The 20,780-nt window shown below is 43.4% G+C and overlaps 2 protein-coding genes across 7 annotated transcripts in view; one reads left to right on the top strand and one right to left on the bottom strand.

The window, feature by feature from the left end:
- PHLDB2 (pleckstrin homology like domain family B member 2) overlaps window positions 1–20,780 on the top strand; it is a 228,078-nt gene that overhangs the window by 101,337 nt on the left and 105,961 nt on the right. For 2 of the 6 annotated variants that reach the window (XM_086675463.1, XM_086675464.1), the window contains one exon: window positions 4,594–4,688. The exons of 1 other annotated variant lie outside the window; for it this stretch is intronic. In XM_086675463.1, coding sequence (XP_086531589.1) covers window positions 4,625–4,688 — 64 coding nt within the window. In that variant the 5' untranslated portion in view covers window positions 4,594–4,624. Of the gene's footprint in view, window positions 1–4,593; window positions 4,689–15,056; window positions 15,587–15,767; window positions 15,931–16,608; window positions 16,937–20,780 lie in introns of those variants that run through there. 3 more of the 6 variants (XM_086675471.1, XM_086675470.1, XM_086675468.1) reach the window with 3 other exon arrangements.
- On the bottom strand, window positions 12,508–16,524 carry LOC147577463 (uncharacterized). The gene is made up of 3 exons (XM_086675695.1): window positions 16,173–16,524; window positions 15,416–16,079; window positions 12,508–14,943 (listed from the first exon to the last, which is right to left on the bottom strand). Exons 1-3 carry the CDS (start codon window positions 16,522–16,524, stop codon window positions 14,928–14,930), a joined length of 1,032 nt encoding a protein of 343 aa, XP_086531821.1. The 3' UTR covers window positions 12,508–14,927.

The raw sequence follows: 20,780 nt of genomic DNA, 5'->3' as shown, positions 1-20,780 counted from the left end.
GTGTCTCAGTTTAAATGGTCCCCAGAATTTTGCTAGGATTACTGAGCACAGAGGAGATTAAGCAGACCAGTTTCAGTGAGCCAGGTTTGTATTTTGTCTCTGCTTTTACAGTTCCCCCTTTCTGCTCTGGAGGTCTGTATGTGAGTAATAAGCACTTGATGAGTGCCAAGTGGGGACAAGAGGGAAGACAGTGAAAGGAATGGAAAAAGAAGATAAAATTTCTTGAACCCCTACTCCACTGCAAAGGCCATTGTAGGTATATGTGCAGTTAAATAGGTGAGGAAACCTGAAAGGTAGCATCAAGACCTCAAAACCTGATGGGGCGCCTGGGTGGCGCAGTCGGTTAAGCGTCCAACTTCAGCCAGGTCACGATCTCGCGGTCCGTGAGTTCGAGCCCCGCGTCGGGCTCTGGGCTGATGGCTCGGAGCCTGGAGCCTGTTTCCGATTCTGTGTCTCCCTCTCTCTCTGCCCCTCCCCCGTTCATGCTCTGTCTCTCTCTGTCCCAAAAATAAATAAACGTTGAAAAAAAAAATTAAAAAAAAAAAAAAAAATAAAAGACCTCAAAACCTGAGAGAACCATCTTGAGAAGCAACTTGGTAGGAGCATTGCTTCTCTAAGAGTTAAGATTAGCCTCTGTTCTTTTCTTCTCATTCACAATTTCTCTGGGTAGAGGAGAATGAAGAGACACATTCTCTCTGGGTGGAGCTCTTGGCTACTTTATCTCTTAACCAGTGTCCTGAACAGCAAGAAATCGCTCTGTACGAGGTAGCAGTCCTGCTTCTAAGGCCCCTGGGTGTGAAGGAGGTAAAGAGAGTGCTAATTTATTGAGGTATGTATTCTGTAACTCTTTATTAGTGTTGCATTTATTTTACAACCCTTACTTGGGATGGCAGAAACGAAGACACTCTGAACTACTCTAAGATTGGTAGAATGCTCCCATAAAATGTCGTGGCTGGGCCAGCGAAAAGAGGCTGACCTAAAGACATTGGCATTTGCGCTAAACCCAGAAAGTTGAAGCTAACTGGGAGAGCAAAATTTGTGGGAAGTAGCGTAGTGCAGGTATTTAAGAAACAGGCTCCTCCTGTTGGGATGAGCACTGGGTGTTGTGTGGAAACCAATATGACAAGAAATTTCATATGACAAAAAAAAAAAAAAAAAAAAAAAAAAGAAATAGGCTCCAGGTGGACACAGACACAGGTCTATATATCTTGTCTCTGTCTCTTTCTTGTTATTAACCTTGAACAAGTTCCTTACATTTTCTGAAATTTATTGTCTGCACAACAAGGAAAAAGTACCTAATATACATGTGTTTGTGGCAAAGATTAAAGGAGATAATGTAGGTAAAACACTTACCACAGTGCCCAGCTTGTGAATCCTCAAACATAATGGCTATTATTATCATTATTATCTGGTCTTCAACAGTGTTCTTTCATCCATGCCTCTGTCCATAGTCTTTTCCTTAGACCTCAAGCTTCATTTTTTTAAAAAAATTTTTTTTAACATTTATTTATTTTTGACACAGAGAGAGACAGAGCATGAATGGGGGAGGGTCAGAGAGAGGGAGACACAGAATCTGAAACAGGCTCCAGGCTCTGAGCTGTCAGCACAGAGCCCGATGCGGGGCTCGAACCCACGAACCGCGAGATCATGACCTGAACCGAAGTCAGCTGCTTAACCGACTGAGCCACCCAGGCACCCCAACCTTCATTTTTGAAAACAACTTACTGAGATGTAATTCCCATACCAGAGTATACATCCATTTGAAGTACAGATACCAATGGTTTTTAATGTATCTGCAGAATTTTCCACAACCCAATTTTAGAACATCTCCATCAACCCCAGAAGGAAACCCCATACCCATTAGCGGTCATATCCTATCGCTCCTCCACCTCTCCCCCACACCCAGCTCTAGGCAACTGCCAATCTACTTTTTGTCTTTATAGACTTGTTTCTTCAGGACACTTTATATAAATAGAATCATATAAGATGTGATGTGACTTGCTTTTCTCACTTAGCATAATATTTTCAAGGGTTGTCTACATTGGAGCATCCTTTCCTTTTTGCTGCCAAATAATATCCCATTACACAGATATACCACATTTTCTTTATCCATTCACCCATTGAAGGACATAAGGGTTGTTTCTGCTTTTTGGCTCTTAGGAAAAATGAAGATATGAACATTAGTATTCAAGTTATATGTGAATGTACGTTTTCATTTCTTTTGGGTATATACCTATGAGTGGAACCCTGGATCTTGTGGTAAGTCTATGGTTAACCGTTTGAGGAATCACCACATTGTTTTCCAAAGTGGCAATTTCCATTCCCCCAAGCCCTTACAAGTATCCTCTCCACAACTTGTTATCTGTCTCTCATCATAGACTCCCCAGGGGGTATGAAGCGATATCACATTGTGGTATTAATGTGATTTTCCCTGAGGATTAATGATGTTCAGCATCTTTTCACCTGCTTATTGGCATTTGTATATATTCAAATCCTGTGACCATTTTGAATTTTAAGAGTCATTTCATATTCCAGATACAGGTCCCTTATCAGATGTATGATTTGCAAATATTTTCTCCCATTCTGTGGGTTGTCTTTTCCCTTTCTTGATGGTATTACTTGTGCCACAAATGCTTTTCAAGCTTCTTTTTAATACAACTTATGGAAGACTATATTTCTGCATTTATCTCCTACAAAATGTTCAAGCTGGTGGACTTTCTTTTTTTTTAAGTTTTTAACAAAATTATTTTTCAAAGTTTATTATTGAGAGACAGAGAGAGACAGACCTTGAGCAGGGGAGGGGCAGAGAGAGGGAGACACAGAATCAGAACCAGGCTCCAGGCTCTGAGTTGTCAGCACAGAACCCCACGCGGGGCTCGAACTCACGAACTGCGGGATCATGACCTGAGCCAAAGTCGGACGCTCAACCAACTGAGCCACCCAGGCACCCCAAAGCTGGTGGACTTTCAATGGGAGAGTTGACCTTGTCCTTCACTGACAACCATGAGGCACTCAGCCTGTAAAAATCCACTACTCTTACTGCTTCCTGACACACAGTCATTGATCCATGTAGGCATCTATCCTCATCACCTTTCCCCTATGTAGTCTTTTGAAAGGAGGAGCACTTCTAGCCAAGGCCAAACCTCCAACTGGGCTCTTGACCCAATTCTCACCCTTTCTCCTATGACCCCGATCCATCACTTAATTCTTCTCTTCTAGATCTTCACCATTTCCCTCTCTATCTTCCCTCAGCTTCTGAACCAGCTTAGCTTGCTCCCTCCTGTTTTGAGAAAAAGCAAAACCTCTCATGACCTGACCCTTCCAATTTCCAACTCCAACCATGATCTCTACCTCACACTTTATTTGGATGCTCTGCTGACATATTCCAAATCAACATATCCAAAATTGAATTCCCTTCCTTGCTTTCCATCTGTTCCACTTCCTGTATTTCCATTCTTGGATAATGGCACATTATCTATCAGCTACCAAATCACACCAGACTCTCCCCTTACCCACTTGCCAGTACCAGTAAATTATCTTGAGTTATCTTGGGCTGATGAGTTATCTATCTCTATCTCTGTCCTTGTGCCTATGCCTATTTCTGTATCTACAAATATATCACAGTTTGAAACTTATTATCTTAAACAAATGCTCTACTTTATTTTCTTAACATGTCTCCCTGGAAATATTGTATAGACCTCTAACTGTCTTTCTGCTTCTAGTTCTACCACCATTAAAATCCATCCTCCTTAATAGATTAAGAACAATTTAAACAAAACTTGATACTTTTTTTGGCATCTGAATGGCAGATGAGGATTGTTACCTTAAAAGGTAGCATGCATTACTGGTTATGTGATTTTGATAACTCTCTTCTTCTTCCTGAGCCTTAGGTCTCTCATCTGTAAAATGGGAATGGTAATACTTAGTCTTAGAATCATTGCGAAAATTAGATGAGGAATATTTGGCATAGTAGATGCACAACAGATGAGATCCCTCATATGGCCGTGGGACCACATCATCTCCTGGGGCATCCCTGAGTCTGCAGAGAAATCTAGACACATACGAGAGCTGAGAAAGGCCTGACTTAGTCAGGAGCTCTTTGGAAAGCTCTTAAGAACAAAGATACTGGCTTCCTTTTCTATAATATGAGATTTTATAAAAAGTAAAAGAAATAATAAAGACAAAGGACCTAACAGGATGACTGACAGAGCATGGGATGAAAAATATAATATAAAGTAACATCAAACCCCAGGTCGAAACAACAATGTTGAGAAACTGGTTCTTCTGTCCAAGTATTGACCCTTACTTGTTTGCTGGCATCTGTTTTTTGTTTTTTTTTTTGTTTTTTTTTTGTATTTGTTTTTGTTTTTTAATATGTAACAATTCTACCAAAAATGTACTTTTGTTGGTAGTGGTTAGTGGCGATGGTGTTGAAATTTGTAAAGGATAGTCAGCAGTGGGATTATAGGATGATCCAAGATGTCTGTTTTTCAAATTCAACAGCAGTTAGTGTTCCCTGAGTGTTAGCTCTGTTGACCTTCAGTTCTCCAAGGTCACCTTGGCTTCCCAGTCATGGTACTTTTCTTTTCTCAGTTTCTCCTTTGAGAGTTAGAAGAAGATCCTGATGGAGGAGGATTATACCCAGAGAGAGGAGCCCAAGCAAGAGGGAACTGGTGACGTGCGAATCGGTAAGAAGTCTTGGTGTGCACTTTATTCTCAGAGATTTTCAGTAAATATTTACCAGTACCTATTCTCTGTCATACCTACTGGGAATGATCTGGCGTTTTTTAGTGTAAATGCAGAAGTCCAGCAAGCACCAGAAAAAATAGCCGGAGGCTGGCCATCCTTGCCTAGAGCTTTGATCATGTGCTCGCTTACCTCACTGAAGACATGTTGAGGTTTGTTTAGACCAGAGGTTGAAGACAAGCAGTCCAAAGCGGCTGGTGTGGAGACGTCTTTTTCAGTGACTCATCAGTCATTCAAAAATCAAAGCCCAAACAAAAAAGGGTGAAATGGCACCACAGAGAAAGGCACCCGATTTCTAGGCTCTCTTGAAGAGCAGTTGATTTTGCGCCTCCTTCCAGGAGGGCTGAGGCCCCACCCCGCTGTTCTACCCTCCAGCACTGATATTGCTTGTGTTGAAATCTTTGTAACATGTTTCCATGTTTCCCTGCATTCAAAAACAGAATGAGTGGACTCATAAAATGTATATTTTCCTCATTATTTTTTATTATGCCTCAGATGATCAAGTCACCAGGGGGCAAGGGAGGGGCTGTTCAGGGATGTGCTGGAGACCAGGTTAACTCACTAGTATTTCCCTGACACGAGCTGATTATCTCTGCACTGCAAAGTCCTCTTCTACTGGGGGGGGAGGGGGGTGATTTCATGCTAGACTTAACTTTTCATTTATTCATCTGCTAAGTTCTAGACTTAGGAGGAGTTAAAATAGAAAGCTCCTGTATTAGTATAGGTTCTCCAGAGAAACACAATCTCTGTATAAGGGGGGATAGGTGCTGAGCTGAGCTGAGAGAAAGAGAGAGAGAGACTGATTGATGGATTGATTGATATTACACAATTGTCTCCTGTGGTTGTGGAGCCTACCAGTCTGAGGGCTGTGGAGCATGACCAGTCTGAGGGCTGGTCATGAGCTGGAAATTCAGGCAGCGTTTCTGTGTTGCAGTCTTCAGGAGATTTCCTTCTTCTTTGGAAAACCTCAGTCTTTCCCTTTAAGTTCTCCACTGTTGGATGAGGCCTGATCATGTTAGGGAGGGCAATTTGCTTTATTCAAAGTCTACCGACTTAAATGTTAATCATATCTGTGGGAGCCTGGGTGGCTCAGTTGGTTAAGCACCCAATTCTCCATCACAGCTCGGGTCTTAATCTCAGACTTCTGTGTTCAAGCTTCGTGTTGGGCTCCATGCTGGACATGAAGCCTACTTAAAAAAAAAATTTTTTTAACGTTAATCATATCTAACGAAAAAAATTTTCATAGCAACATTAGAATGGCACTTGACCAAACAACTGGGCACCATAGCTTAGCTAAGTTGGCACAAAATTAACCATCACTGCCTTCTTACTTTACCAAGGCCAGAGATAAAGTTGGGAAAAGCTTTTTGGAGAGCGTGTTTCCTGAACTATCCCTGCTTATTAAGAAAGAAGTGAATGAATATGACACATGCGAAAAGCCACAAGTAGTGTATTATGATCAAAACTGCCCCTTCCTGCAGGGAGAAGAGGGAGGAAATGTTAAGCTACTAGGTGGGAAAATAACCTGAACTAACCAAATGGCTTATTTTTTGTTTATTTGTTTAAAGCTAAGCTGAAGCTTCTGGGTTTATTTTACCCTAAATGCTTGATGGAGTCACTGAAGAATTCTTAAGCATTGAAGTGATAAGATTAGATTTTCAGTATTCAAGACCAATTCATATAGTTATTCAACAAATATTTCATTTTTTGCTTTTTTAAAAAATGTTTATTTTTGAGAGTGGGCGTAAACGGGGGATAGAGGATCTGAAGCGGACTGACAGCAGCAAGCCAGATGTGGCACTCCAACTCCCAAACCAAAACTATGGAGCATAACCTGAGCTGAAGTCGGGAGCTCAACTGACTGAGCCACCCAGGGACCCCTCATCAAATATTTGACAGTGTTGATCATGCCTGAAGTACTGTGGGAGGCACTGGGCATATGATGGTGACACACATAGAGGGTCCTTGACTTCAAAGCTTAGATTTTAGTGGGGAGATGAGAAAAGAAAAGGAAAATTAAATAATTATGAATTTTAGTTAGTGCTATTGAGACAAGAGCCTTGGTTTAGAAGCTTACAGTTCCGATGTCTGTCTACTCCTGTTCCACTAGACCATCACATTCCTGCCCATAAGTTCCAACTTCAAACGCAGAGTAATCACTCAGCAACTGCCATTTAACCCCATCCCTTCTCCCACTCAAACACACAGGGTCTTAGATTTGATACTTCCTGACTCTCTCCCCAAAATGTGGATCTTAGCTGTCCCTTTAGACTCTTCCATCTTCCATTGCCTTGGGCGAGGCTTGCCAGCCACACACCCATTGTCCCTCTAGCTCCAAGTCCAATGAAACTGTATCTCCCCTGGGACCTGGGCTTGCTCCTGGCCTTCTCTGGGAGTGAAGTTAAGAATACCAGGTGATCAATGAAGGCAAAGGGGATGGAGAAAAGAGTACTATTTAAGATATTTAAGAGGTAAAAATGGTATGGTTTGGCAATGGATTGGTAATAGGGGTTGGTGAACACGAGAGACTGAAAAAGTTTTCCAGACTGGCAGGATTGGATAACTGAATTAAGGGGGTGACTTTTATTTAATTATAGACTCTAACAAAGAAGGAGGGTTGAGGGATGCACACGGAATAAGGACAGGATGATTTGGGCATGCTGGGTCTGCTGTGCCCAAGGGACTCCCTGTACAGTATGTGATGACCACCTTCCTTCCTGTGCACCCCTCAACCCTCCTCTTCCTTGTTCTAAGGATTGTGACAGTTAGAATGGAAAACAAGGAGTTGATATTTCCAGCAAGAGCAAAGCATTCAACTATTTACGAAGTCCTAGAGAATTTAACATGAAATGCTAATAGCCCATGAGAGATGAAACTTCCTTTTGAGAACTAATTATCAGTGAGTTATTTATTAGCGGTAATGTTGCTCTCCATCCATATGGCTCCTTCAAAATTGACTGTGTAAGGAATTTTCCACCTGGATAGTCACTTTGATGAACTTCAGGAGCCAGATGGGATGAGAGACAAAACTAGCGTGTGCAATAGGAAAACAATAAACCACATTAGGGCTTGTCTTAATTACATTGCCTATTGATGTTAACAGACGAGAGGAATCGAGAGCGCTTAGGTGATTTCTCCCCACCAGCACTCCTGCTGTTGGAGATCCTCAGACTTTATCTGGGCTTTTGTTGAAGAGGAGAGCAGGGGATAGGAGGAGAAAAATGCCCCCCTTTAAATGTATCCATATTTGCCTTCTTGACTAGCAAATTCATCTCAATGTATGTAACTTTTCTCTTGTACTTTGTTGGGTTGATAAGCCTTTTACAGAGCTAACTTTAATATTAATATTAAAGGTGTAGTACATTCATCCACCCATGTTTACATACTGGAGTTTCCTATGTCAGTCTTATAAATACAATACCAGTACGTCAAGAATCAGCCTCTTGAAATGAACAATAAGAGAAGGACCTTTTAAATAGAGTTTCTTTTTGTTCCTGTTTGAGAAACAGTAAATAAATTTCGATCATCTTCTTTTGGCATAATTGTAACTCATAAAAACTTGGTTCTTGACAATAGCCAGAAACTCAAATGAGTCTAAAAGAACTGTGCTAGCTATAACCATCACCGTCTGTATCTCAGAAATAAGAGCTTCAAACAACCATTTATAACTTACTGAATACTGACACTAAATCTCTAATCAGAGCTGGGTTCTATACATAAATGTTTTTATTAGCTGTCTTAACAACTCCCCCAAGAGAAACAATGCAATTATCCCCATAATGTGAAACATTATAAAAAGTAAGTGGCCCCAAGCCCCTGGTGACACAACCAGTTCATTGGAATTTCCAGTCTAACACTTGGCCCAAAAGCTAACAGGTACCTGTTTCGTGCTTATTTTCTATGAGAATCTTAAGATCTGTAACTATGGGATCATCATAACGTGAAAAAAAGAATGGCAGTTAGGAGTGGGCAGAGGGAGTCAGTGTTTTAAGTGGGCCCTTAATGATTAGTCAACTGAGCAGCCTTGACTTGGATTGACAGCTTTGTTTAACATATTAGGAAACAGAATCCTATTGCTTTATTGGAGTCTTTAAACCCCGTGGCTGGAGCTCATCTCTCTCTTTCATCCTAGCCCCATATAATCAGTTTCTACTTCCTACACAGCCGCCGGCTCTTCCTGTATTTGTCCGGTGAGAAGGAGCCAGTGCAAGTTTAGAGCAAGGAAATGACCTAATTAAAACGGCATTCGACATGAAATCTAAAATTCAAAGACCTATTCTTCCCCTCCCCAAATCTGGCCCCAACTCCCCCGTCTTATCTCTCATGCCTCCATCCATGTCCCATGGGCTCAGGCAGCCAGTGTTACTCACCACTTCCCTAATCAGCCTTGGCTTTACCGTCTCCTTGCATTCTTAATGCTCTCTCTTCTATCTAAAAGGTCCCTTTTTTCCATAGGAAGGTTACATACAAGTAGCTTTCTTGATAGATTCATTGGGCAGAGATATCCCCTTCTCTGAACTTATCTGCTTTACTTTTTTACAGTATGTTTTATAGTACATTACCACATTACAGTTATATGCTAGGCAGTAAACTCCTTATATAGAGACACATAACAGATGTCTTATTTTGTCTCCATCTTCCACTCCTCTGGGCACATTGTGTGGAACAGAGTAGATGCTTAATAAATTTGCCTTTGTGTTTAGCATTCCTCATGTTCTGAATCCTGGCTCCTGCTTTGAGTTGTCAGAAGTCTCTAGAACAGTGAGGTCTGTATATATCTGACACATCAATTCAAACACTTATCCCTGTCCAACGTGGCTCCATAGAATTGTATTATAGCATAGCATAGCATTAGGGAGTTTGAAATCAAGGAATGGGATAACTGGAGAGAGATGAAAGTCAGATGAAAGAAAAAATGAAGAGGAGAGACAGAGAAGCTGAGTTTCCTGTGGTATTGAGGAGTGGTGCTCACGGAGTATTGCTTTTTTCTGTGATGAGCAGATAAGCTACAAAGAAAACTCCTTGTTTTAAGTCTGCTATACTGGAAAAGTAAATCAATTCAGGCTCTTCAAGTGATTAGAAAAGAAAAATGGGCCTGATAAACACTGCTGGGATAGGTTGATTAAAGTTTGCACACACACACACACACACACACACACACACACACACACACACACACACACAAAGCGTCCTTTTCCTACCTGATTCCAATACAAACTCACAGAAAAGGTTGGGGGCAGGGGAGAAAGATAACATTTAATGCAGAAATTAATCAGATGTTTCAAATGTATTTAGATTATTCTCATAATTAGAGAAACAATCTTAATAGTTCGAACATAAAGCTGTATGGGGGGAAAATGTCCACTTTAACTTTGGTTAATATTATGGTGTTAATTTGAAGAGCTAAGGTATTTTGTATACTTCATATGTTTAAATATACATTTGAGAACACAGAGTAAAATCCAAATATCCAATAAGGTTGTTGAAATAAAAAACACATCAAAGATGTTTAAAAAAAATGGTAGGAAGCAAAATCTTTATTTCCATAGTACAATCATTTAATGACTTTGAGCTTCCTGGCAACCAGGATACAAAGGGAAACATGGGTTTACACAGTTCTCCTTAACAACAATGGCAAATCCACTGTGAAAGTAGACAAAATACCTTTTCTAAGAAATGAAGGAACATCGATTTTTTTAAGAAAGAGAAACTTTATTTTAGTACTAAATTCTAAAATGAGTTTATGACGTGGAACTCAACATAGGATAATCCAAACAAAATGGTTGATGTCACTGACAACAGCTCCACAAGAGAAGACAAGTGTGGTTGGAAACGACTCTTTCGGTGAGGACTTTAAGTATGCTAGACATGGAAAGCAAAGAACTGCATGATCTCACTTATATGTGGAATCTAAGCGTCGATTACATAGAAGCAGAGAGCAGAAAGGTGATAAGTGGGGGCAGAGAGATGGGGAAAATGGGTGGGGAAAGTGGGGAGATGCTGGTCAAAGAGTATAGAGTTGAAGTTAAAAGTATAAATAGGTCTAGAGATCTAATGTACATGATGACTATAGTTAATAATATTGTATTGAATACTGGAAAATTGATAAGAGGGTAGATTTCAGGTGTCCTTACCACCCACACAAATAAGGTAACTATGTGAGAAGATATGTTAGACTTAGTAAACCTTTTACTATTTGTATGTCCATGAAATCATCATGTTGCCTTAAACATATACCATTTTTTTTTTAAATTTTTTTTTTCAACGTTTTTATTTATTTTTTTGGGACAGAGAGAGGCAGAGCATGAACGGGGGAGGGGCAGAGAGAGAGGGAGACACAGAATCGGAAACAGGCTCCAGGCTCTGAGCCATCAGCCCAGAGCCCGACGCGGGGCTCGAACTCACGGAGCGCGAGATCGTGACCTGGCTGAAGTCGGACGCTCAACCGACTGCGCCACCCAGGCGCCCCCATTTTTATTTTTAAAAAAAGGAAAAAAAAAAACACTATACTTTTGTGTGTTCCCTGGGTGCTACCTATCTCCTGTGGAAAGCATGGTGCCTTATCACATTCATTCATTAAAATACGAGTCAGGTATTATCAGTCTCATTTTTCAGAAAAGAAGCTTGTTTCTCAATGAAAGTAAGTAACACATTCAAATGGGGCTGAGTCAGGGTTTAAACCGAGGGCTGTCTGACTCCACGACCAGTGATCTTTCCATTGCACTCTGCAAATAAAAAATTCTCGATTCTTTATACAGGCTTGGGGCACCTAGGTGGTTCAGTCGTTTAAGCTTCTGACTTCGGCTCAGGTCATGATCTTGCAGCTTGGGGGTTGGAGTCCCGTGTAAGTGCTCTGTGTTGACAGTTCAGAGCCTGGAGCCTGCTTTGGATTCTATCTCCTTCTCTCTCTGCCTCTCCCCCACTCATGCTCTGTCTCTCTCGCTCTCTCAAAAGTAAAAATAAACGTAAAAAAATAAAAAAAAAACAACTTGATTCTTTATATAGGATTAATATCAAAGAGAACATCAGTACAAGTAGCTGTTCCACAAGTTGGACTGGGGTTGAGAATGGCCCAAGTTACTAGCTACAAAGATGTGTTAGGCTATCACTGCAGAGAGAGGAAGAGATGTTCAGGTTCAGGACATGAGTTAATCAGGTCCAACTGGTGTTTGCTGATGAGAGGGCACAATAGCAAAATTAATTCCAAATGCAATAACTCATAAGTAATTTACAATATCACTTTGTGCAACATTTCTCCGCTTCCTACTTCAGGGGAGGAAACAGCAAAGTAAAATCAGGTATTGCAACCACTCCAGATCCTAGAGAAGGGGACAGGGAAGGAAGTTCGATTGTTTACAACACCAAATCCTACTGGACAATAGAGAAGGGCAGATAGAGTGAGGTGTGGCTCTGGTCTGGGATTACATAGGGCACTTCATCGTAAAAAACCCAGGAAATGGAAAAAGTAGAAGGAAAGAGCTCATTTTTTTTTCTATTTTTAAAAATATCATAATTAAAAGAAATTCTGATAATAAGAATTATTACATAATAGCTGGTGTTACATTTTGAGTGTCTTCTCCACATTTTAAGATGCTTGGGGTCTGCATTTCACATTTAGTTTAAGCTTTGCACCTTTGGGGGGACCGCTTCATCTCAGGCACCCGTGGAATAATGAAAGCTACTGAAAACCACACGAACGCAAGCAGGAGTGAGAAGTACCACTGGCTTTAGTCACTTTAAAAAGTCACAGTGAATAAATACTCTTTGAGCCCCTCTCATGTATGTGTTGGTAAACATACTCCTCAGACCCTTTGGGGGAGCACAACCATCTCGAAAATGTCTATCTGGTCAACTGGCATCATTCTGGGCAAGGAAATATTTGCAACCATGTGCTCTGGCCCAAAGCTACCATGCACACTAAATGCCAGCCATCATTCTAGGGGCATCGGGGATCTATCACTGGAGAGAATAGACAAAAATCCCTGCCTGCCCAGAACTCCTATTCTAGTGAGGAGAGTTAGATAACAAATACAACTGTTAAAGGACATTTTATAATATTATAGAAGGTAAAAGTTCTGTCAATAAAACACTAAAGAAAGCTTACTGTATGAAGAATGCATTTTTAATTTTAAATAGTGAGGGTAGGCCTGAGGAACACGGTGACAATTGATCAGGGTCTTGAAGGAAGTGAGGGAGCAAAACAGCTGGGAGAGGACAAGTCCAGACAGAGAGGCCAGTTAGCATAAAAGCCCTGAGATGGAAGCATACCTGTCCAGGGATCTAGTCCAGGAATACCGAGGAGGCCGCTGTGGCAGGAGCTAAGTAAGTGAAGTGAGAGAAGTAGGAGCTGAGGCTAGAGAAAGGCAGATCATGTATTGTCCTTCTGGGCTATTGTATGGACTTTCGTTTTTGTTCTGATTGAGATGGGGTTCATCACAGGGTTTTGAGCAGAAGAGGGATATGAGCTTCCTGTTGAAAGGGATTGCTCTGGCTGCTGTGTTGAGAAGAGGCCAGAGAGGGGCAAAAGTAGAAACAGGGTTAGGGCAATCAAAGTGAAGACATGATGGTAGGTTAGACCTGGGTGGTAAGAACAGTGGTGGTGCTAAGCAGTTGAATTCTTGGACTTCTTTTGAAGTAGAGCTAAAAGGATTTCCTGACGGATTGGATTGGAAATGCAAGAGAAATAGAAAATCAAAGATGATACCAAGGTTTTAGGCCTGATAGGAGTGAGACTTAGTTTGGACAGGTTGGGTGGGGGACAGAGGGAGGACTCTCAGGATGTCAGCGTTGGAAATGTTCAGTGGGAGAAGCCCTATAGGCATCCAAGTGAGCAACTGCCTGAAGCCTGCAGTTCAGGGGAGAACGCCCGGCTGGAGGTGAGATTTGGGAGTCGTTACCACGTAGGTGGTATTTAGTGCCCTGAAACAGGATGAGATCACCATGGGAGAGAGTGTGGATAGACAAGAGATCCAAAGTCTGAACCCTGGGCACTCCACAGCTCAGCGGCTGGGAGAAAAGAAGGGACGGTCAAAGGTTAGGAACAAAGCCATGAAAACACGGTGGTGTGGAAGTCGAAACCGTTTCCAGGAGGAGAAAGTGATCAACTGTTAATTGCTGCTGACTGTCCAAGTGAGGTAAAGACTGAAACACCTTTTGATTTGAGAGTTTGATCTCGGTAAGAAGAAGTTGAGGGACGTGGTCAAAGCAAAAGCCTGACTGGAATAAATGGGAGGACAGCACATGGAGATGGCTTTTGTTAACAATTCTTTGTTTTGTTTTTGAAGTTTATTTGTTTATTTTGAGAGAGTGCAAGCAGGGTAGGGGCAGAGAGAGGGGGAAAGAATCCCAAGCAGGCTATCAGTGCAAAGCCTGATGTGGGGCTTGAACTCATGAACCATGAAACCTGAGTGGAGGTCAGATGCTGAGCCATTGAACCGCCCACGTGCCATTGTTAAAATTCTTTAAAGGCATTTTGCTATAGCAGAGTAGAAGAGGGGCAAGTGGCTGGTGGGGGAAGGGGATTCAAGAGTTTTTTGTTTTTAAGATGGGAGAAGTAGCATGATTTTATGTTGATGGAGATGATCCAATAAAGGGAGAAAATTAATGAGGTAGGAGAAGAGAGAACTGCAGGAGCACTTAACCTTTGGATTGGCCTCTGTATGTTTCTGTGGGGCAAAGAGCTAGGACCGGGTGGGGGTGGGGTAGTTCTATAAAACACCAAGCAGTTCATAGATGAGTCTCTCCCTGACATTAGAAATCAGGCTTTTTCTTGCACAAACGAAAAGTGCATTAAATAAGCCATTTGTTGGGTGACTACTAGGGCCACTCATGGTGTCAGGTACTTTGCCTACATTATGCAAAACCTTATTAGCCGACTTCCAGCATCAGTATCATTATTACTACACTGTAGACCAAGAAACTGTTACTAGGAGCTAAAACAACTTCCCCCAAACCATACAGAGCATAAGTTAAATAGCTTGCATTTCATGGTGCTCTCTTCCTTGCTTCTGCGGCTTCCTCGAGGGCCGGCGGCCTTTATCTTTGTAACCCCAGAGAAGGGCTCCCGACTTGGTAGAGGCTCACATTACCGCGTGCCCAGATGGACCGCGGATTGCCCTGGGTCCATTTCGGTGCCTTCATCCGAGGCACTCGATGGAGGCCATTCACCACCAGCATTGTTCTCATTGGTTGTAGCAACTGAGAGAAAAAAAAAAAAGTTGGAAAACAGAAACTTTCAAAAGAAATTACCGAAAGGAAATCAGAATTAGTTCCAATCATCAGCCCTTAGCTGAGGCCATTTCCCAAGGAGCTCGCAAAGCTGCTCTTCTGACGCATCAGGTACCTGCCTGCGGGCGAACTGTCGGGAGCAGGTGAGGTGTGGTCACCTGGAGTTTCCCAGTTGAAACTTCACGTTGGGCGAGGAAATCATCACCCGAGGACGTGTACCCTCCCGCCCTTCTTCCAGCTCGTAAAAAAAAAAGAAAGAAAAGAAAAGAAAAGAAAGAAAGGAAAAAGCCTGCCACAAACGTCTCTAGCGCGGGACTGTAAAGGCACTAGAGGCGGCTTTGAGAACTGGCGCCGGGAGCCGGGGCGAGCAGCCAGGCTCCTCCAGCAGCCGTGAAAAGCCCCACTGCACACCGCCCGCGAGCTGGGCGGCTCACCTCCTTACCGCCTCGAGTCCCAGGGTGCCCGCCGTGGTGGCTGCAAAGGGGCCGGGGCCCGGGAGCGCGGCGCGCGGAGCCCACCACCGCGGCCCGAGGGGGAGCGCACGGCGTGGCGTGGCTCACCGAGCGCGCCTTCCCGCCCTAGCCGCCGGGACCCCGTCGCGCCGCAGCGCCAGGTGAGGAGGGGGGGGGCGGTGGCCGGCGGGCAGGAGGGGGCGGCGCCGGCTCCCGGTGTCCGGGCCGCGCCCCTGGGGGGCGCTGCCTCCCCCGCGCCGAGTTGGTCGCCGCCGGTTGCGCGGCGGAGGGCTGGGGGCGGAGAGGAGGCAGTGGCCGCCGGGGCCGAGGAGGGGCGCGCTGACTGCGCACCGCTAGCCCGGAGTGGCCGGACGGCGGCGGCTGGAGCTGCGGCGGGGCCCGGCCTGGGGGGCCGGGGCCGGAGGGAGGGCGGGGGCGGGGGCCGGGGCCAGGCGAGAGGGCGGCGGGGCCGGTGGAGAGCCGCGGCTCGAGGAAAGATGAGACGGTGAGTGGGAGCCGGGGACGCGGAGTTGCTTTGCTTCTCTTGCAGGCTGTAGGGACAAAAGCCTGGGGTTAGCGGAACCCCAGTTTGGGGGGCCCTGGACCCCGGTGGATGGCTGGACCCTGCAGGAGAGTGTCGGTGTAGGGGAGACTCTCACAGAGTGGTTGCAGGGAACGGGCGGGGTTTGGGGGGGCACCGGAGGCAACTTTTGCCCAGAACTCTGGAATGACCAAGGGGAGAGGTACGGGGATCTTCGGTGGAGAGCTGCTTTGTCGCGATGGGCGGAGGAAAGAGAAGGTCTGCTGCAGGATGGTGTGGGGCGCGGGATTCAGAAAAAGACCCCCCTCCGCCCCCAAATATCTGGCTGCGCTTCTGATTCCACTGTTTCAAAAGTGGGGCTCGCAAGTTTGAACCGTGCAGAACCTCAGATTCCGATCTCCAAAAGTTTGTGGTCTGGCGGTCTCCGCAGCCCTGGAGACAGCGGCTGGAGGAAGCATTGGGGAATGTCCTGAACCCCTGTTTCACCCGCGTCGGGCAGGGCGGAGGCGCGGCTGAAATGTTTGCTGGTGCATTCAATAACTTAGCTCCAGCAGTCATCACTTTAAATTAAAGTGTCCAGGAGCTGGCTAACTCCCGCCACCGCCAGGCAATTAAAAGGCTGACAGGCTGTCCCTTCCAGGGTGGAGGTGTTCTGTTTGAAAGAGCTTCGGAAGTCCAACCTGCTTCCAGAGCCTGCCCATCTACCTTTCTTATGTGGAAGAGGGAACTGTGCCCGCAGCCTTTTAAATTGGTAGACTGGCCTGGGGCTGGAAATACTCTGGGCAGGCCCTGCCCTCATCCCTGGAAGTCTTCCTCCGGCAGCTCTGAAGTAGCTCTCACGAGTTCTAGAATGCACAGCTCATCACTGCCAAGCGCGGCTGGGAGTGGAACTAGAAGCAGCAGCGTACGAATGTGGATTCCTTTTAGGAGAAGTATTTGTCAGCCATATTTCCCTTCATTCTATAAATGTGTAAGTTGCAGACACTTCTTTTCAAGTACTGGAGTGTAACTTCGAGCTTCCTCGTTCGGTCTAATTTAGGTGTTTGACATACGTCCCTGAGATTCTGACTTTGTCTGAATTCAGCTGGGAGCGATCTAAATGAAGTTCAGTTTCAGAGGGTTAAACTTTTGCCCTGAGAGCACTTGAATTCTTGCTTCCTGGTAGGATAGCAACAGAGTAGTTGGATTTGGGATAAATAAACCTTTAGAGTTGCCCAGTATTTTAACAGAATGGCTATATCCCTGGTACCGTTGCCGTCAATTATGTAAATATTTGTTTGATTAAAGAGCTGAGTTCTTTGAAAAGTAACAGTTGTGTCTATTCAAGATTCCCTTTTCATATCCTGGACTTAGTTCTTTAAAAGCGTTTTTTTTTTTTTTTTCACCTTACATTTTTAATGTGGAAATGTAAACATTATATGTACTTTAGAAACTCTGTAAAGTTCTCAAAACGTGTACAACTGGCATTTCCTTTAAAACCAAGGAGAGCTGAGTTTTTGCTCTTAGTTGACTGCTGTAGCCTTCACCTCCTGAGACCCAGAGGTTTGCAAATCTCAGCCTTTCTCACCAATGGGAAAATGAGATGTTTGGTTAAGAGTAGTAATCATTTCAGTTTGCAGCCTTCAGTCTGTTTCATGCAGCTGGCAACTGCTGTTCCTTTGGGCTGAGGACTGAAGGACTGTAGGGAGGGGGTGTCTCTTGGATGCCTGTTTAAAGTGGTGAAGGAAAAAGATACTTGGGGCATTGAGCTAAGAGTTTGCTAAGCCCTATCTTAAAGGATATAGACCAAAGCCAGAACTCATAAGCATCCTTTGCGGAAACATTTTTTATTTATTGGCTTTGCACAAGAGAAGGAAGAAACAGCCAAAGTGCTTAAACCAACCATTGGTTTTCCTTATTCTCGTCAAAGCCCTATCGTGAAGTCTCTAAGCAAGGATTGATTCTAGAGTGTACTAGGGAAGTTACTGTGAAAAACGTGATTCCTTTGGGATACTTTTAAAGAGCAGCTGAGGTTATGACTTTGTGTGCTAATTCTCAACCCTTAGCAGGGAAGCGTGCTATGAACGATTTGTAAAGGCTGTGCTTTGTACTTCTTCCAAGTGGAATACATGTGCTTTATAAACCTGTTAGGTCTTGTAATAGTGTAAATGTCACCCATTTGAAACTAACAACAACAACAAAAATACTTCTAAGTGATGTGCATTATTTTAAAGCCCTGATATGCAGTATAGCAGTGGTTCTCAATTGGAAGTGGGGGTAGCTTTTGCTCCCCAAGGGATATTGGCTAACGTATGGAGACATTTTTGGTTGTCCGTCTGGAGGTAGAGAATAGCCCACCCCCTGCCAACTGGGCTGACATCTATGGTGGGTAGAGGCCTCAGCTGCTATGTAATATCCTACAATGCACAGAACAGGCACAAAGAATTCTCTAGCCCCCAAAATCTAGAATACTGCTCCAGAATAATACACTAAAATACCAGAGTATTACCTCGTGGGCATCTGTTAATAAGATTAGGGATCTTAATCTAACTTCGATCCTCAAGAAACCAACTGTGTTCTTGTTAAACACAAGAGACCATGTCATAGAAGCCTTTTTGTCAGCACCAGATTCTTTTGCCGTTGGCATTAAGAGTCTTACTATACCAAAGATGTGAAAGAACTTGTGTTCATCGACAACTTTGTTCACTTAAAAATCACAGAATTTGGGAGTATTAGACTACAGGGGAGCCTCAGAGATCACCAAGTTCCACCTTCTTATTTTATAGATGTGAAAACGGAGATGCCTGGAGATTAGTGACTCATAAGATCGCACATGAGTTTGTGGCAGACTTAGTCCTGGGTACAACCCAGAATTAGGGAGTTTGGCAATTGATGTTCAAGCAACTGTAATTTTTTTTTTTTATTACTGGACCTGACCCTTTGTGAGCATTTAGAGGTACCATTCTTCATGAGGAAATAAATAAACCCTTTGGGGAAGAGTAACATTAGCCATGGTGACTGTGGAGCATATGCCTGGGTGTGTCAGCCCTAAGAAGGAGATAATTCCATTGTGTGATCTGTGACACTCTACGTCTGATGCCTACACTACCCTTCCCATAGCAGAGTGGGCAACAGATGGTTCCACAAGGCTAGCAGATGCTGCTTTTGAATCCAGGTACAAAATAGAAACATTTGAGATTTTCCATCCCTCCCTGCCTCATGGCTTAAGAGTAGAGTACATGAATGGATAGGAGGGAAATGAGAGAGGCCTCCTGAGTATGAGGTTTGGAAAGCCACCTGGCATATAAGGAAATGAGCAGTTGTGGGGGCAATTCATAAGCTGATGAATGGCTGTCTACAATAAGTAGGATTGCAAAGAACTTGGGTTAGGAATCTGAAGACCATTCAAGTTTAGCTATCCTTTGGGTGAGTAAGACAAAATAATCCTGAGAATAAAAGGAAATCCTCTTATCTGACTCCTTTGCTTCCAATGCACTCACTTGACTGGATAGTGCGGGACCTGCAAGTCACATCTAACTCCTATGCCACTGTTACTTTCTTATACCCCAGTCTCTACCATTCCATCCGTTTCCCTGATGGGGAAGAATATGACAATAGTGTAAAGCTATTGTTAATTTTCTGGGAGAGTTTAAAAAAGCGTGGCGTTTGTGAATGGCTCTGTTTATAGAAAGGGGTTACCTCCATGAGTTTTGAAAGATCAAAAAATCTGTGCCCATATTGCCCGATCAATTACAAACATGTACTCGCACATTTACATTTCTATGAGTAGCCATTAAGCCTGTGATTAGGAATTCTAGGTCTGTGTGCTAAGTGTTGCTGCCAGGGTAGTTTATAATCAATCCAAGTCTGGGAGGTTCTGGCATTAGAGGAGACTGTTTTAGTATGCCTTTCTTGGGAGAGGTCAGAACTCTGAACTGTGCTGAGGTAAGTTCTTATCATCTTGATGACTAGCCAATGGGTGCACCTCAAAGCCAAGTATGTGGTAGTATATTTAGAAATGATTTGAAAGTGGTGACTTTTTTAAGGGGTCTGCGCCCTGCAGGTACTACAATAAAGAAGGGGGCAGCCTTCCCATGATCACCTTCCTTGTAGTTATTGTTGTTACTTTTGTTTCAGATGATGGGAGAGAAGACAGGCATTGGCTTTGTTTTGTTTTTTAAATAACTGTTGGCTGGAAATATTTATTGGCATCTGAGTAATGTGACTCTTGTCTTTTGAAAATGAGTAAGACCAAAAATGGTAGCTCAGGGTGTCACATCCCTTCAAGATAAACAGTTAGGCAAGAACTTGTCTTTGTCACACAGGATTTGAATCCTCTAGGGGTTAATTTCAGTTGTTTTCGTGATATTTAGGGATGTTTCTTACATGTTGAAAAGAAGCTTTGTGCTTTATGTGCTTTAAAGGCAAGATTTTATCTATAGCAGCTAGTGGTCAATAATAGAAACCCAGGTTTAAAAATCATTTTATTGAGGTGTTGGTGGGAAAGCCAGTGTTTGGAGAAGCTTGCTGTACAAAGAAACAGATAAGTAAGACCTAGAATAGCAAGCAAAGTTACATGGAAACGTTTTGGAGAGGTTTTTACAAGAGCTATTTTTTTTTCTTTAGAGTGTGAAAGTTGATTTATTACACAAACTGCTGCTTTTTTCTTACTTTGCAAATGAAGGGGAAGGAAAAGTTTGTGCATGCCAATATTTAATATCGTTACCTCAAGCAGGGTCAGCCTTTTCTGAGACTTGCTGCTAAATCTGGAGTTCAGCAGAAATTAGTGTTGATCAGCTTAGAATATTTGGTTTACACATTGTGTGTGACTTCTC

This window comes from Puma concolor, chromosome C2, assembly GCF_028749965.1.
Source record: "Puma concolor isolate L17-30 chromosome C2, mPumCon1.1.hap2, whole genome shotgun sequence".
Taxonomy (NCBI): Eukaryota; Metazoa; Chordata; class Mammalia; order Carnivora; family Felidae; genus Puma; species Puma concolor.
This window is presented reverse-complemented; position numbering and strand designations above follow the sequence as displayed.

What these genes read in the sequence shown, in the direction of transcription:
- LOC147577463 (XM_086675695.1), bottom strand. Translation starts at nt 16,524, where the DNA reads ATGACTGCTGGAGCTAAGTTATTGAATGCACCAGCAAACATTTCAGCC. An exon ending in GCTCTCCACCGAAGATCCCC is followed by an intron (nt 16,080 to 16,172) that starts GTACCTCTCCCC and finishes CCACTCTGTGAG; the next exon opens with AGTCTCCCCTACACCGACAC.